Here is a 14635-nt window from a genome sequence, read left to right on the forward strand (position 1 = left end):
AGCAGATCCCACCCCTTGACCAGAGCCGTTCCGATCGCCTTACTTGGCTTGGTCACTCGTCAGGTGAGTTCTCCATAGCTTCCGCCTGGAGCATCATGAGGCCGAGAGGACAACAAGTACATTGGCATGCTTTCATTTGGAATCGTTCACTTGCCCCTAGGCATTCATTCCATCTATGGCTGGCCATGCGGAACCGACTACCTACTCAAGTGGTACTGCTTACTTACAACCGGATTTCGGATGCAGCATGTGCCTTTTGTCGATGCGGACCGGATAGTGTGGACCATTTATACTTTGCCTGCCACCACACAGCCATTCTTGCTTCATTTTGGGCGGCCAAGTGCAACCTTGCGTGGTATAATATGCCTTGGCAAGATAACCCGCACCGGGCCATGCAGCATATAGGTGGCCGCAGCTTCCACCAACAGATAGCCCGATTCTCCTTTGGAGCACTTTGCCACATTATTTGGAAGGTGAGAAACCAAATCTTGTTCCGTAACCAAACTCTCTATCTACCTGCCATTAAGATGCATCTTGAGAAGGTTGTGAAGTATAAAGCGCTCACTTTCAAGCACGTTGAGGACACGCCTCGGAACAGAAGAATGCAAGCCGCTTGGGCTATTGATCCGACTATTTTTTGCTGATTTGAGGGTCGTCCTATAACCCTCTTTCGGTTGTATTTTGACCGAGATGTTGTGGACGCCTCTTTCTCTTTTTCTTTAGGGACCCTTGTCCCTTTCTTTGATCCACGACACTCTTGCACTCCTAATGACACCGACTAGTGTCATCATGAGTGCAAGACCCCCTTTTTGTAGTGTCGGGCTCCCTTTGCTCTTGTATAGTTGCGCCTTGGTTTAAGTCAATATATATCTTACTTTTACCAAAAAAAAAAAAAGGAAATCCATTACCATTTTGCGATGTGAACTTTGAATCAACATATAAATAGGGCGGTAAAATATTTGCTACACTTTTTTTTTTATTAATTCAAACACGTCGTACCGTCTTTACTTTTGCCGGTTGTGGCGGATTACTCCAAGGGACAACCAGGAAATCGAACACGTTAATTCAATGGTATAGTAGGAGCCAGGAGATCGGTTGAGCAGCAGAATCGCTGCCACTTTTGAAGTCCTTGCCGGAGGGTTTTGTAGAAACCTGAAGAGGACGTCTCCCAAGGTGGCTCCGGCGGCCATTGAGAGGGCGGCAGCAGCAACGCCAAGACGAATTGTCATATCAGTTGTCATCTCAGCCAAATTACGTTAATGACATGTGGACTCCATTGTGCAAATTGAAATCCCAGTGTACTAAGTGCACAAGAGTAAAGATCAAAACCATAATTGTTACTTCAAAAACGAAGAGTAGGCATACAAAGAAAATAGCCATTGGATGAAATACTTGACCATCTGAATCAAATGTACTTCAAGCAACATCCGGTTCAATGACACTTGAAAGGTGGAAAAGCTGGTCACATTGTGTTATAGTATCACGTCTCTACTACCGCTATTTTAATTCTTCATCCTCACTTTAAATCACTATGCATTATTTCACTTGGGAGATTAGATTTTCACTGAAATCTTTAGAAAGAATCGGAAGCCGATAGCTACCCTAATTCACAACTTTCGGACTTTTACCCCGTATACGAGTCATGGCGACAGCTTATATGCTAAATTCTACGGACACGGCATATCACTAATAGTTCTATTAATATTCATGATCAACACAAAAGGCAAGGAGGTGTGAATGAACAGATGAAATTAGAAGGGGCACCCAGGTATCCAAATTCACAGTAGAAAATGCAAGTTCCGCCGTAGAATCATCGGAATCAAGAAATCTGTTGAACTTACTCATCTCAATCGAAACTCGGGGGAGAGATTATTGAGGTAAAATGGACTTAAAATGAGGTTAGACACGAAGTGCTTACTTATAAATGAACAAATTGGGTAATTTCTTAGATGAAATACTTGACCATCCAAATTTCTTTCTGCTTGAAGCCACACTTCTCATAGAATGCTTTATTCTCATTTCTACAGTCAAGAATCACCTTATAGCAACCCACAGATCGGGCATGATCAGTGAGAAAAGAAAGAACCTTCTTGCCTAACTGCATCCCCCTAGAATCACGATCGACGACCACGTCTTCAATATGGCCAACCTTGCCGCAGTTCCTTATAAACTTCTTCTCGATGAACACACTTCCAGTAGCGACTATCTTTCCACAACTAGTATCCTCTATCACACAAATCACATGGTCATCGCCTAGAGAGCTGAGCTCTTGGAACTGCTTTTGGAAATCCTCATCGGAGATAGCATCGCAAACCGTCAGTTGCTGCAGTAGCTCTACAAACCCTTTGCTTTTGTCGGAGATCTCTAGTTTCCGAACTTGAAGATTACATGCTTCATTTAGTGGGACCCCAGTCTGCATTTCCTGAGATGAGGCTTCTGTTTACACCAACTTCATTCACATCGACAAAAAGAGAATTAGAGTTCATAGAGTCAAAGAAAAGAACATGGCACGCATATAGAAGCTCCAACATGTTATTAAAGGTAAATCACACATAAGACACATAGCATTTCTCTATCTAAGCAAGCCACCTTGCACAGACTTGTAGTGGCCAAATTTGCTGAGCTCTAAATCATAAAGCAAAAGATAAATGCAATTCACTTTTCGGCCTTCTTCTATCAAGCTAATATTAATGCAAATGCGATATCAGTAACTTCCTGGTGAGTCTGTTCACAAAAGATAAAAACAAGAGGAGGAGGAGGAGGAGGAGGAGAAAAACTTGCTAATGAGGCTAAATTAGTATTTACATACACAATACAAAGAGGAAAAAGAAGCAGTTCTATGGAGTCCTCTGTTTACAGAGTGATAGTCTCACTTTAAATTACAAACTTAGAAAGCAGAATGAAAGAACCTATCTACAGCCTGGCAACAATTACGGCTGAAAAAGAGAGAACGATGAACAAGTTTCCTTGGCTTTGTCATTTGTCAAAACAGCTCATTAAAGCTTCCAATAAAATTCCAACTAAGAAAATTCCATTAGTTGCTTTCTTTGGTGCACAGTAGGTATCTATAACAATGTTTGGTGTTAATACACGACACCATTCTCAATTGATACATTGGAAAACAACATCTGCGGTGCTTATTGGTCAAAAGCTCACAAATGGAGTAGTTCTTTCTCAAAGCATAAAATATCTCAAAAGAATTTTCTTACCTGGACTTAGTTCATGTCTAGGATATGGCAGATAATCCTATGAAATATACACTCCAGATAAGCCATAGAACACTATCTTGACACTGGCTTCATATTTTGGACACAATGCCGATGATGACCACACAACAATAGGAGCAGCTTTTGCCAACACTCATTAAGTTATTTGCTGGTAGTCGTAAATGCCAATAGAATTCTTATAGGCAAAAGGGAAAAAACAAGTTCAGAGCGATGTTGAGAAAACATTTACTGCTAATTGTCGCAAATGCTGCTAAAGACATCCAAAAATGCCAGCAAAAGTTCTCTCTTTAGAGGCATTTGAGAGTGGCATTTGCAAATGCCGCGATCTGTATTTCTTGAAGCAAAAATTGTAAGTGCCAGAGAAAAAGTCACCACAAATAGTCCTCGAAAACATTGCTTCACCGTGAATTAACTCCGCTTAAAACTGTGAGGTTGAGACAGAGAGCCAGATTACAAAGTTTGCAACAACTCATTAAAGACGCACCGAACTCCTAAACAGCCTAAACAGTATCAAAAGATTCAACCCAAAAAGCAGAAGAAATGGATGGATTACAAAAGCTTCATATCAACTCATGCATCGTTACCAGACACAATAGCAATCCCGGAGAGAGTACACGAGACTGTCCTGCGCTTTTTCTAGAGTGTGATTGAGCCTAGCCATCGTGTACTTCTAATCTACGCTAGCGAAGAAGTCCAGGGGCATAAAGCTTATCAAAATCAATGGAAATTCCCAGAATCGAACGACCCCCAACACTGTCTTGCGCTTTCAATTCAGGAGGAGCAAAAAAGATTATGCATTCACAACGCTCGTAATAATCACAATCACAACCCAGATGAACGAGAGAGTAACCTTGGGCTTGATTTAATTGCTGTTCCCTGCTTTGCCGATTCGAACTCTGCAAGTGATTGATTAAATGCAAGCGAGGGACGAAGGAAGCAAAAGAGTCTGAGACTTGCTGTGTCTTCTGCGCGACTGGCAGTTGGTAACCTATTTACCCCCAAAGTTAACGAGAGGGGCAAAATGGGAATTTCAGTTTAGGTCGCACTCCGCGAGGCGACGGTGGTGGAGAGGAGGGCGGTGAAGGCGGAAAGTTCCACGAAGGTAGAGAGGAGATGTCTGGTGTTCAGTCGGTGCAATCCCCTCCCGTGAAGCGAGTCCTCCCTTATCTCCGGAGCGTCACCTTTCCCGCACTTGGTTTTGATTCGTGCGAAGACCGGGCTGAAATTGGATCAGGTAACCTTCTATACGTCTCGCTACTTGCGTAGTTGTCTCTCTATCCGTGGCCGTTGTGATGATATTGCTGAAAGTTGACCGCACGACTGTTGGTGGAATTTGTGGGGCGTTCATCCGGACGCACCGCGAGGTGCGAGCCCTGTGAATGAAGTCAGATTGGTGGGATGAATGATGTCAAGTCACTTGCTGTTCGGTTGTGGCGAATGATCGAAATGAAAGTCCAAAACGGCGTGAACATAGAGATGCGCATCTTGTTGCTAGAGGATTGTGAAGGCTTCAGATGGTTTCAGAGCCGATACATACTTTTGGGAGATTGGTTTCTATGTAGAAAAAGTGAATTTCGTTAATCGAGATGTCGAACACACGCACACACGCACACATACAAAATCCCAGTTCATGGGTTTGAGACAAGTCGGGCATAACTTGCATCTACTAATGTCATAAGCGACCGCCGGTATCCATTGTAGCAAAGTTCTCGCATGTTCGTTAGCTCTCTTGCATCATCTTGTTATCTTTGAAATTGATTGGATTGTTACCTTTTGTTTGTAACATCACTTGCTGTTGATTTTATCTTATAGACTGTGAAACTCCTCTGTGAGATATCTTTCAGTAATAGTTCATTTCATGTGAGATGATGAGTTTAGAGTTTGATTTAGATTGTAGTCATGTACGCGCTCGGATTACTAGATTCTAAGATCCCGGTGTCGTCAACATGCAATTAGTCTCATGTCAATTTGCTGTTGGTTTAAATCTTAAACCGTAGATGTTGGGCGTTATATGGTCAGCACTTTATTGAGTGGTTAATCTCAACGTTGCAATGCTTTCTGGCTGTAAAGTTCCTCCGGGGACAAAAGGATCGGCAGTCGTATCCTTATTCTTTCAGTATTAATCCGACTCGTTGAACTTTAAATTGATTAAATGTTGGCGTGTCCTCATGAACTTGTAGAGAAGTAATATCTTGCTGAAATAAGATGGAAATAATTTACTAAAATCGTACAAATTTGTCTAGCTAAAATATTAAGCTTAGTGAATTGATTGATGTTGCGAATTTTAGTCAGTACTGGTTGCAGTTCATGCATGCATGTTTGCAAAAGCTGGAAATATTGATTTCTGTGACTGGATCAAATTCACATTCAAACAACCCTCACTCATCGTAATAACCTGGATCTCATCTCATAATCGCACATATCTCCTTGAGGTGAAGTCTCACCTTGTGTTGTCTTTACAAGCCCCCATTTGATACTGTATGAGTTGTGACTTCTCTGGTCGATAGACAAAGCTGTTTCTTTTTTGTTTCTCAATAACATCGGAATAGTATAAAGTAGCTGGAGACAGGAGTAAATGAATAATTCTGATGATGGTTCTTTCTGTTTCCAGATCCACAAAGTGGAGCAAGAGACATCCATATAACACAAAAATGTCGTTGATCAAGCACATTGCTCCATTTTTTGCTGCTCAGATTCGAGAGAACCCTAGGCTTTTGAGCTCTTTTGTTTCGGCACTTTGTGAAGCTTCTTCCTCTCCATTGACATCTCCTGATGACATACACCTGACCGACAGTTGCATTTAAGTATTTTTATCTCAATATTGTACCGATGGGCTTCAAAAGAGGGAGTATGTAAAGCTTAGATGTAGTTGACACCGATTGAGGGCCCGTTTTCATTGGCTTCAGATTAGATCCCTATGCTTTCCGAATTCTGTATTTCCAACTGGGTGCGGAGGTAAATGGATTTCTCAGTAGCACTTTAAAGAATTCACCAACTCTGTGTTGTAGCAATAGGATAGTCCTCATATCAAATCAGCTCCGTAAGCTCCTCATAGTATTCATATCGAGAAAAGCGATGGTATCCCTGAATTATAGTATTCCTTTTACTCCCTCCATGTTAGATCTCATATCATCTCTCTCATGGGATTTGCTTGAAGAGAGTTGGTGAAGTTTAGTAGCTGTTTTTCTTTTTAAGATTTTCAGACATCGGAAAGTGAAGCAAGACAAAAGTTAACTTTAAAAGTTAATTTTGAAAAGCAGAGCCACCCGATTATGTTTTATAACAGGTGGAGTGATTTGATGAACTTGCCATTTCGGAAAGGGAAAAATTTAGGAAAGCTTCATAGAATGAAAGACTTGAGGAAAACTTATATAGGATTACGGCAGATGGCTTATATGGTGCAATTTGGTTTCCCGATCCAATGACTGAAGACTGGCCTACACATTTTAGAATCTAATTGTAGATGTCATGCTAGTAATACTTGCTATCTTTGTTCTCTTAGCTTTTGTTTGGTGAGCAGCTGTAAGTTATCGAGAAAAGATCTTTGATACTTTCTTAGGCATAATTTATGTGAGGAAAAGATTGAAATTTAACCTAAAAGCAGTCCAATCTTGGAAGAACTGAAAATCATTTCTGTCTACACAGTTCGGTCCATATTTTCAGATGCGCCGACTTATTTTTGTAGTGCTGATGACTGCTTACTGCAGGTGAGCCTGCTGGATTTCAGGTTGGAGTCACCATGGAAATCTCCCGATTAAATGCTTGGTATTCAAAAAAAGATGGTTCTTTGGAATGCCCAGCATCATACGTTTTCCGAGCCTGTGTCGTAGGTGTTGTCTACCAGAAGTCATTCTGCGATGCATTTGCATGCAGGTGGTGTTTTCTCCCAAAGAAGAAATCTCCCCTCTCCCCCCCCTCCTTTTCTTTTTAACATTTTCAGCATACACACCAAATGGATGCATGCATCATCTCATCTGTCTTTCAATTTATTGAATCGTTCTCCATGCGACGCAGGTCTTGGTATTTGTAGTGGAGTCCAGAGGTCCTCCTGAAAGCACATGATGATCTGATTGAATTGATCACTTCACCTGAAACATGCCTACTTCATCTGTTTAGTCAGCAACGGTTGCAGGTAATTTCGATATTAGTACTTGATACGAGATATTGGGTCTTCCCGTATCATGGGATGCCAACGAGAGTTGGCCTGACCCACCATTGCTAGAGAACTTCTCTCCTGCAAGTCCTGATTGTGTTGCGTGTAAATTTTATTGGCATAATGATTCACTCTAGTCCACTAGGTCCTAGTTGGTTTAAATTGTTTTTGATACTTTTAATTCTGCACCCTGTGAACAAAGGACATCTCGATCGTATGCCTTTATCGTGTCTAAAATGGATCATGTTTTACTCTTCCATACTCTTCTTACAAATATTTGAACATGGGCAACAATTAGTAGCTGTTCACTTGGTGTAGCCTGCTTATTGATGCTTCCCGCTGTACACTTGTGCATCCCGACCATAATCATTTTGCGAAAAATGGCTGAATCTTTAATCTTCCCCATTCTCTCCCGCCACAGTACTGTTTCATGACATGATAGGCTTTCTCGAAGCTCCACTATGAACGGCCATTGACGATGCCTCGCGTCGACGAGCTGTCGCCCATTGCCATTGTACCTTGCGGTCGTGTCTTCGAGCAATTGCCCGGCATCCATTGTTGTTTATCGAGTCCTTGTTGAGCCTCGTGTGTCCTCTAGAGCTGTGCTGATGTGGCCACTACAGTGCTACCAACAGCATCACCGGTCGCTCGCACCAAATCTGGGTTGCCCAAGGCAGGTAGTACCGGATATGGGCTCGCCGACATTGGAATTGACGTCTAGAACTCATCCAAAAAGATAGATACAGAGAGAGTTGGGGGTTGGGGCTATGGTCAATGGCTCAAGGTGTCATTTGGGATTTCGAGATTGTTCAATAGCAAGCGGCAAAGACACTACATTTTAAATTTATTACACTTCTACCAATTTAGTACTAAACATAAAGGGTGACGTTTCTCGGTTCCGTCTAATCCTACACAGGAAACGAAAGGTCTAATGGAACCTATAGAGTTCAAAAGGGGGCTTTTTCGAAAATATGGTTAAAAAAATTACCAATTTATGTGACTTTTAAAAAAAAATTTACCCTTTTAGGGCATGTGCCCTTCTAATGGGGCTATGCACCTCCCAAAGAGGCGCATAGCCTGATTTTTTTTTTTTTTCTTTTTTTAAATTTTTGCAGCCGCATATATTTTATTTTTTTTATTTTTTTATTTTTATATTTATAATAATGTTTATTTATAATAAAATTTATATTTATACAACTTTATAGATGTAACGTTTTTTTCTTTTTAAACCTTCTTTTTATAACATAATTATTAATAAATAATTTAATGTTTCGGTTCGGTAAGCGGTTCGGTTTGAATTTTCTATTCGGTCCGTATTCGGTTTGGTTTGCGATTCTGTTCGGCTTAGCTACTCATCCTAACGGTTCGGTTCTATTCCGTATTTCTAAAAAATCGAATTGAACCCAACCGTTGACACACCTAGTTATAAATAAACGTTATTATAAATATAAAAAGAAAAAAAAGTAAAAGAATAAAATATGCAGCTACAAAAATAAAAAAAAGTAAAAAAAAAAAAAGAAAAAGAAAATGGGGCATGTGCGCCTCTGTAGGAGGCGCCTCTAAAAGTGGCGCACAGGACCCTAAAAGGGTAAATTTTTTTTAAAAATCACTTAAATTGGTAAAAAAAAAATTAACGATATTTTCGAAAAAAAAAAAACCCGTTCAAATGAGAGAATTTCTCAAACTCCATGAGAGGTGAAGGAGACCCATAAAAGCCAATGTTCTCCATATCAAAGAATGACCCAAAAGGCAATGCCTCCAAACCATCATGGACGACAGCATTTTAAACTCCAACACAACCAAAAAAGATGATCCAGCACCAGCAGGAGCCTTACTTTTAGCTCTTCCTCGGTCAGAAGAACCAGGAGGAGATTTTGGGAATCGCTCGTCGTTTATCGATTTTTCACCTTTTAGTGAAGAAGCACTATAGAGAGAGACAATGAGGGACACAATGTGCGTGACAGAGAGACAAAAATGGTCAGCAGGTGGAGCGTGCAATGTAGTTTATATGGGTTTGGGGGCTCATGCCGACAAGGTGCAGAGGAAAAATCCTAGGAGAAATAGAAAGGTAGTGAGGTGAGGACATGACAGCGAGGTACAACAAACTCGATAGATGAGAATGGACTACAGGTGATTGCTTGAGGACATTGAGGGCATCACAAGACTCGGCTTGCCCTCGGTATGGCTCGCAAGGGCCTAGATAAGGGTCGCGACCCCGAGCAAAGCAAGGGCCCCAATCCTTGCCTAAGGGCCATCGGCCTTGCTGGCGTTGTGAAGAAAAATAAAATAAAAAAATCAATAAAAAATTCTAAAAATATAAAAAATAAAAATAAAAATATATTATTAATGTCGGTGTTGATCATGCCATGAAGGATAGTCGGTTCTAATTCGGTTGTCACATTAGGATTTTCTGCCAAAATTAACCAAAAGGACTAAATTGGTAATTCATTAAAAGATCTAGAATTAAATTGACACAATTCAAATGTTTAGAACTGAATTGGTAAATTATTAAAAGGTTTATGACTAAATTTGCCAAATTGAAAGGATTATGGCTGAAATTTGTACCAATGCAATAAATTTTGGACATCTTAAATAATTTTCCCGCGCAATGGTGGAGCTCAAAGCAGTTCCTTTGATTGAGTTCGTGAGAGAGCAAAATGGAGAAAATAAGGAAAAGGAGAAGTGGATAGCCAAATTAAGTATGTTAATGACAAGTGGACTCCATTGTGCAAACTAAAATCCGACACAACAGAGTGCACAAGTTAAAATGATCACAACCATAATTGTTTTTGCAAAAACAAAGATTAGGTGTACCAACAAAATAGCGATTGGATGAAAGACTTGACCATCCGAATGAAAAGTACTTCAAGCACCATTAGGTTCAATACCCGAATGGTGGGAAAGCTAGTCACATTATGCTATATTATCTCCTCTTTTATTCGACTACCGCTATTCTAATTCTCCATCCCGAATTTGAATCTCTATGCATTATTTCACTAGGGAGATTAGTATAGTTCTTTTTACGGATATCCAGAAGTAATTGGAAGCTAATAGCTATCCTAATTCACAACGTTTAGTCTCTGCACAATGCTAAATTCTACCGAAGCGGCATGTCACTAATAGTTAGATTTTATACTTATGATCAACACAAAAGGCAATGCGCCGTCAACGAACAGGGTGGCCAATGCGATTTCCGGGCTGGTGGGCGTTGTGGTGCAAGAATGCGGGCCCGATGGGCGTTAATGAAGATTCAAGTTGAGATAAGTTGGTGCGAAAGGATATTTAGAATGAGGGGGAGCAAACCTAACATTGGAGCTCACGTGAGGGACAGATTATTAGTACGCACGCGTGAATTGTGTTAGAAAAGTCCCATATTGGAGAATTAATATAGTGTAGAGCAATTAATATATCCAAGTTGGCATATAACTCATTGGCTTAAGTTTTTGAATGAAAGTGAGTCCAATTAGATATGTTAACGGCCTCGGACTTAGGCTCCCACTTGATGATCTCCCCGGTAAAGGTATCCAACTTCTATTGCGCGCTCTCAACGGGATTCATGGAATTAATGGTTGGATCATCGAAATCGGATGTTGATTAGTAGTGGCCGAGAGAGCTGAGATTCGGCTTAGGCATGACTCTATCGATTGGTTTTGCACGTCATATCTAATTGCTTGATTGGCACTCTTGAGGGTTGAATTCATGATAATGGTGGGCTGCTCGTTGAGGTGGGCGGTGATTAGTGGTCGGCCGTTCGAAGTTCTTGTCATTGATGATTTGGACGAGCGAAGGACCCCCGAATTGATTCGCATGTGGTTATTTTGAGTTGTACAAGGTATTATAGGTGTTGGATTAGAGGAATTCAAGGCCTGCTAGGCAAGATGACTGATGTATTCATGTGAGAAAGTCGGCAATGCTCTTACATGGGTGAGCTGATGATCTTGATGCTTTTGCTTATCGTGGTTGTTACCAGATTGATCTTGCCATGTTATTGCGGTTGATGTCTTGTTTGCTGGGTGATTGGCATTTCTGATGGTTGGCTAGCTGGAACTATACTCACCGAGCTTTTAGCTCACTCTCATTGTTGAACTCTTTTTCATATACCTTGGTTCCTGTGTCTTCGGATGATAGTGGCGGTGCTAGAGCATGCTGATGGTGACTGTGGATAGTATTTTGGAGTAGATTTTTCTTTTGATCCTCCCAATGTAAACTTTTCATTTAAAAGGATGATGTACATAAAGGTTTTATAATTAGATTACTTTGTTACATGTCGGTGAATGTTTGTTTATAATAGGTGTCGATAGTGAAACCCTATGAGGCGACACACTTTAGGCATGCCTACCCTATTGTATGCACTTGTATGTTGACCTCACTTGTTTAGATAGTCTTCCGCATGCGCCATATATTATATATGTAATAACATATTAAAGCAGAGCGCGTACTTAGTAAGTGGCAGGCATGGAACGTCACACTTGGTTAGGTCATTCTCTTAAATAATGAGGGCACTTCAAGTTCTTGTTTGAAACAAGATTCACTTTAGGCATTTATTTGAAAAAATGAAGGCACTTTAGGTAATTATTTGAGCAAATAAGGATACTTCATGCTCTTATTTAGAAAATATAGTTATAGTCCCTAAAACCCTCAAATTTAAGTAATTTTACCCTGAATGTTTTTTAATTCAAGACTCAAGAGAGCGCGCAGCTTCCATGTTGAATATTTTAGCATTCGGACCGAAACTCACGGTCAAGTGGGGCGGCAGACTTTTCAGCAAATGATCATTGCAAGGAGAGCTCGAAAAAGAAAAGGGTGGAGCTTTTCTTCGCGGCCAAGAAAGAGAAATAAAGAGAGAGCGTTGTGATCGGCAAAAGAGAGAAAAAATTAATAAAAAATAAAAATAAAAAAATTGAGAAGTGATCATCAAAAGAAAGAAAAAAAAGAACAGATGAGAGAGATTCTCGTGGAGGAGGTAAAAAGGAAAAATTGAAAAGACGGAGAGACAGAAATTGTCGGGGCACGCGTGAGAAAGCCACGGAGAGCAAAAGATGGGTATCAAATCAAAGGGAAGGGAGTTGATTATTGTGAAATGGTTTGAGAATTATGAAGGGATTGTAAAAAGGTTATTCGTATTGATTTGTGTATCTGATTAACATAAGTTATTATATTGTAAAAGGATATATATATGTTTGATATAGTGAAAACGATCTATGAAATGTCTAATCCTTTTTATTGAAGAGATAACACTACTCGGTTGAGAATGCCCCCAACAACATAATTATTTGAGCCGACCATCTCGTAATCATGTTAATTAAAGGAGAATCAACGTCAAAACCAAGCTAAAAACTACCTCAATTTCGAATTGGCTAAAACGAAGCTTAATTGCTAACAAAAGAATTACCAGGCAGTAACAAATTACTTGCGCAAAGCGATTATTCAAAGCTATCTGCAACGTGGAGCTCGCACGCAAAGTTCGAAAATTTTGCTCTAACTAAAACGTTACTTCAAATCAACTCTTAATGAAATCTCATAACTTCACAACGTCATAATTCATGATTTTCGTATAATTCCACAACTTAATAATTCTAATTGGATTTCACAGTTCAAATTTCACATAATTTTGAATTTGTGTCATAATTTCAAAAATTACTTCGATTTGACAAACACATATCCTCACCGGATATTGCGGATCGAAAATGCTCCTTTTTCCTTTCCCCTTCTTTCCTCTTCTCTCTCTTAGTGCGAGCTCTCCCTTTTGGCTTTATATCTCTTCTTTTGCTTTTTTATTTTTCTAAAGCCCACTTTTTGACGAAGTCATGTGGAAAATATGAAATGCGGGCTCCCACTGGACATGTGTCGGTCAATTAATATAGTGTTATTTTGTTGACTTAGAATATTTCATGTAACCCAATATTTCCTCGTGACTATAAGCATGTGGTTGCCAATTCCAGAGAATGAATTACTAATTTATTACGTAGCTTGACAAGTTTGACTTTTTAGTGCGGTTCCATTGTATGAACGATAAATACCACGAAAAATCTTAAATTGATACACATGTAACATGTAGAGGGTTACGTGTACACCCGACAATTTTCATGTGTTATCAAACTCACTATTTGACGATAAAATTTAACGAAACTAACGGATGATAAATTTTTTGCAGCTGTACTAGTTTGGGTAGGTACATCATTTTGAAGTTTTTTGTGATCAAGAAATAATTTGAGATAAATTTATCATAGGTGTACCAATGTGGGGATTTTGGTGGTATTAACCCTTGTATAAATCAAATCACAAGAGAATGGTCAACAATTGGGCATTTTCTGTTTCCTAAGAGGCATTTCGATTCTTTTTTCCGTGAGACTTGAACTCAAAAATCAAAGGAGGGTCAGAGCTAGGGGTGTGCAAACAGGACCGGATCTGCCCGGACCAGCCCCAGACCGGCCCGGACCGGCCGGGTTGGTCCGGTCCTTGAGGTGGATGGTCCGGTCCCCGGTCCCAATAAATGGGACCGGTGCCCGGGCGGTCCGGTCCTCGGGTTTCTTGTATTAGGACTGGACCTGCTCGGCCCGGACTGGACATCCAATAATATATAATTATTTATATATAAATATATACAATTGCAAAAAAAAAATTTGAAAACAAAACAGAATAATAAAAGTCCACCGCCCATTTTTTTCCCAACCTTGCATGATCGCACTCTCCTCCTCAAGACTCTCTTTTTAGTCTTATTTTCCATCTTGTTTTTTGGTCATCTTTTCTCTCTGCAGGCTTTTTTGAGTGCGGTTGGTGATGTTTTTATCATGTAATGGCTGGATTTGGTAGTGAATTCGAACATTTTGGTCAAGTTCGTCGATCATAAAAGTCATAGCGAGTCGCTATGTTTTTACCATGACATAGTTTATTAAGTTGATTAGATTTTCAATAGTTAGCGGTCCCTTTGGGCCGGGACCGGGACCGGACCTTGGTCCCGAAAATATGGGGACTGGGACTATGGTCCGGTCCCCGGTTCCATGCCGAGACTATGGTCCGGTCCTCGGTTTCATGCCGGGACCGGACCGGGACTATGGTCCGATCCCCGGTTCCATGCCCGGACCGGACCGGTCTGAACCATGCACACCCCTAGTCAGAGCAAAGATGAAATGCACCGTCTCAATTTTGGATATTCTTTCACCGAGCTCGTCGCACCGATCCTTCTCTCGGGGCTTGCATTCTATTTTCCCCAGTAAATTTTTTGCCAAGTGATACGCTCATGTTGGAAAAGTTG

General features: G+C 40.4%; 1 protein-coding gene across 2 annotated transcripts in view; it reads right to left on the reverse strand.

Annotated features, from left to right (window-relative positions):
- Positions 1 to 1943: 1943 nt before the first annotated feature.
- The window catches only part of LOC125314372 (glucosamine 6-phosphate N-acetyltransferase-like), a 36199-nt gene continuing 23507 nt past the window's right edge, over positions 1944 to 14635 (reverse strand). The window contains exon 2 of one of the 2 annotated variants that reach the window (XM_048276514.1): positions 1944 to 2449. In XM_048276514.1, the coding sequence (XP_048132471.1) occupies positions 1946 to 2419 (474 nt within the window). In that variant the 5' untranslated portion in view covers positions 2420 to 2449 and the 3' untranslated portion in view covers positions 1944 to 1945. The remainder of the gene's footprint in view (positions 2450 to 14635) is intronic. The other variant, XM_048276515.1, reaches the window with a different exon arrangement.

This window comes from Rhodamnia argentea, chromosome 3 (genome assembly GCF_020921035.1).
Source record: "Rhodamnia argentea isolate NSW1041297 chromosome 3, ASM2092103v1, whole genome shotgun sequence".
NCBI lineage: Eukaryota > Viridiplantae > Streptophyta > Magnoliopsida > Myrtales > Myrtaceae > Rhodamnia > Rhodamnia argentea.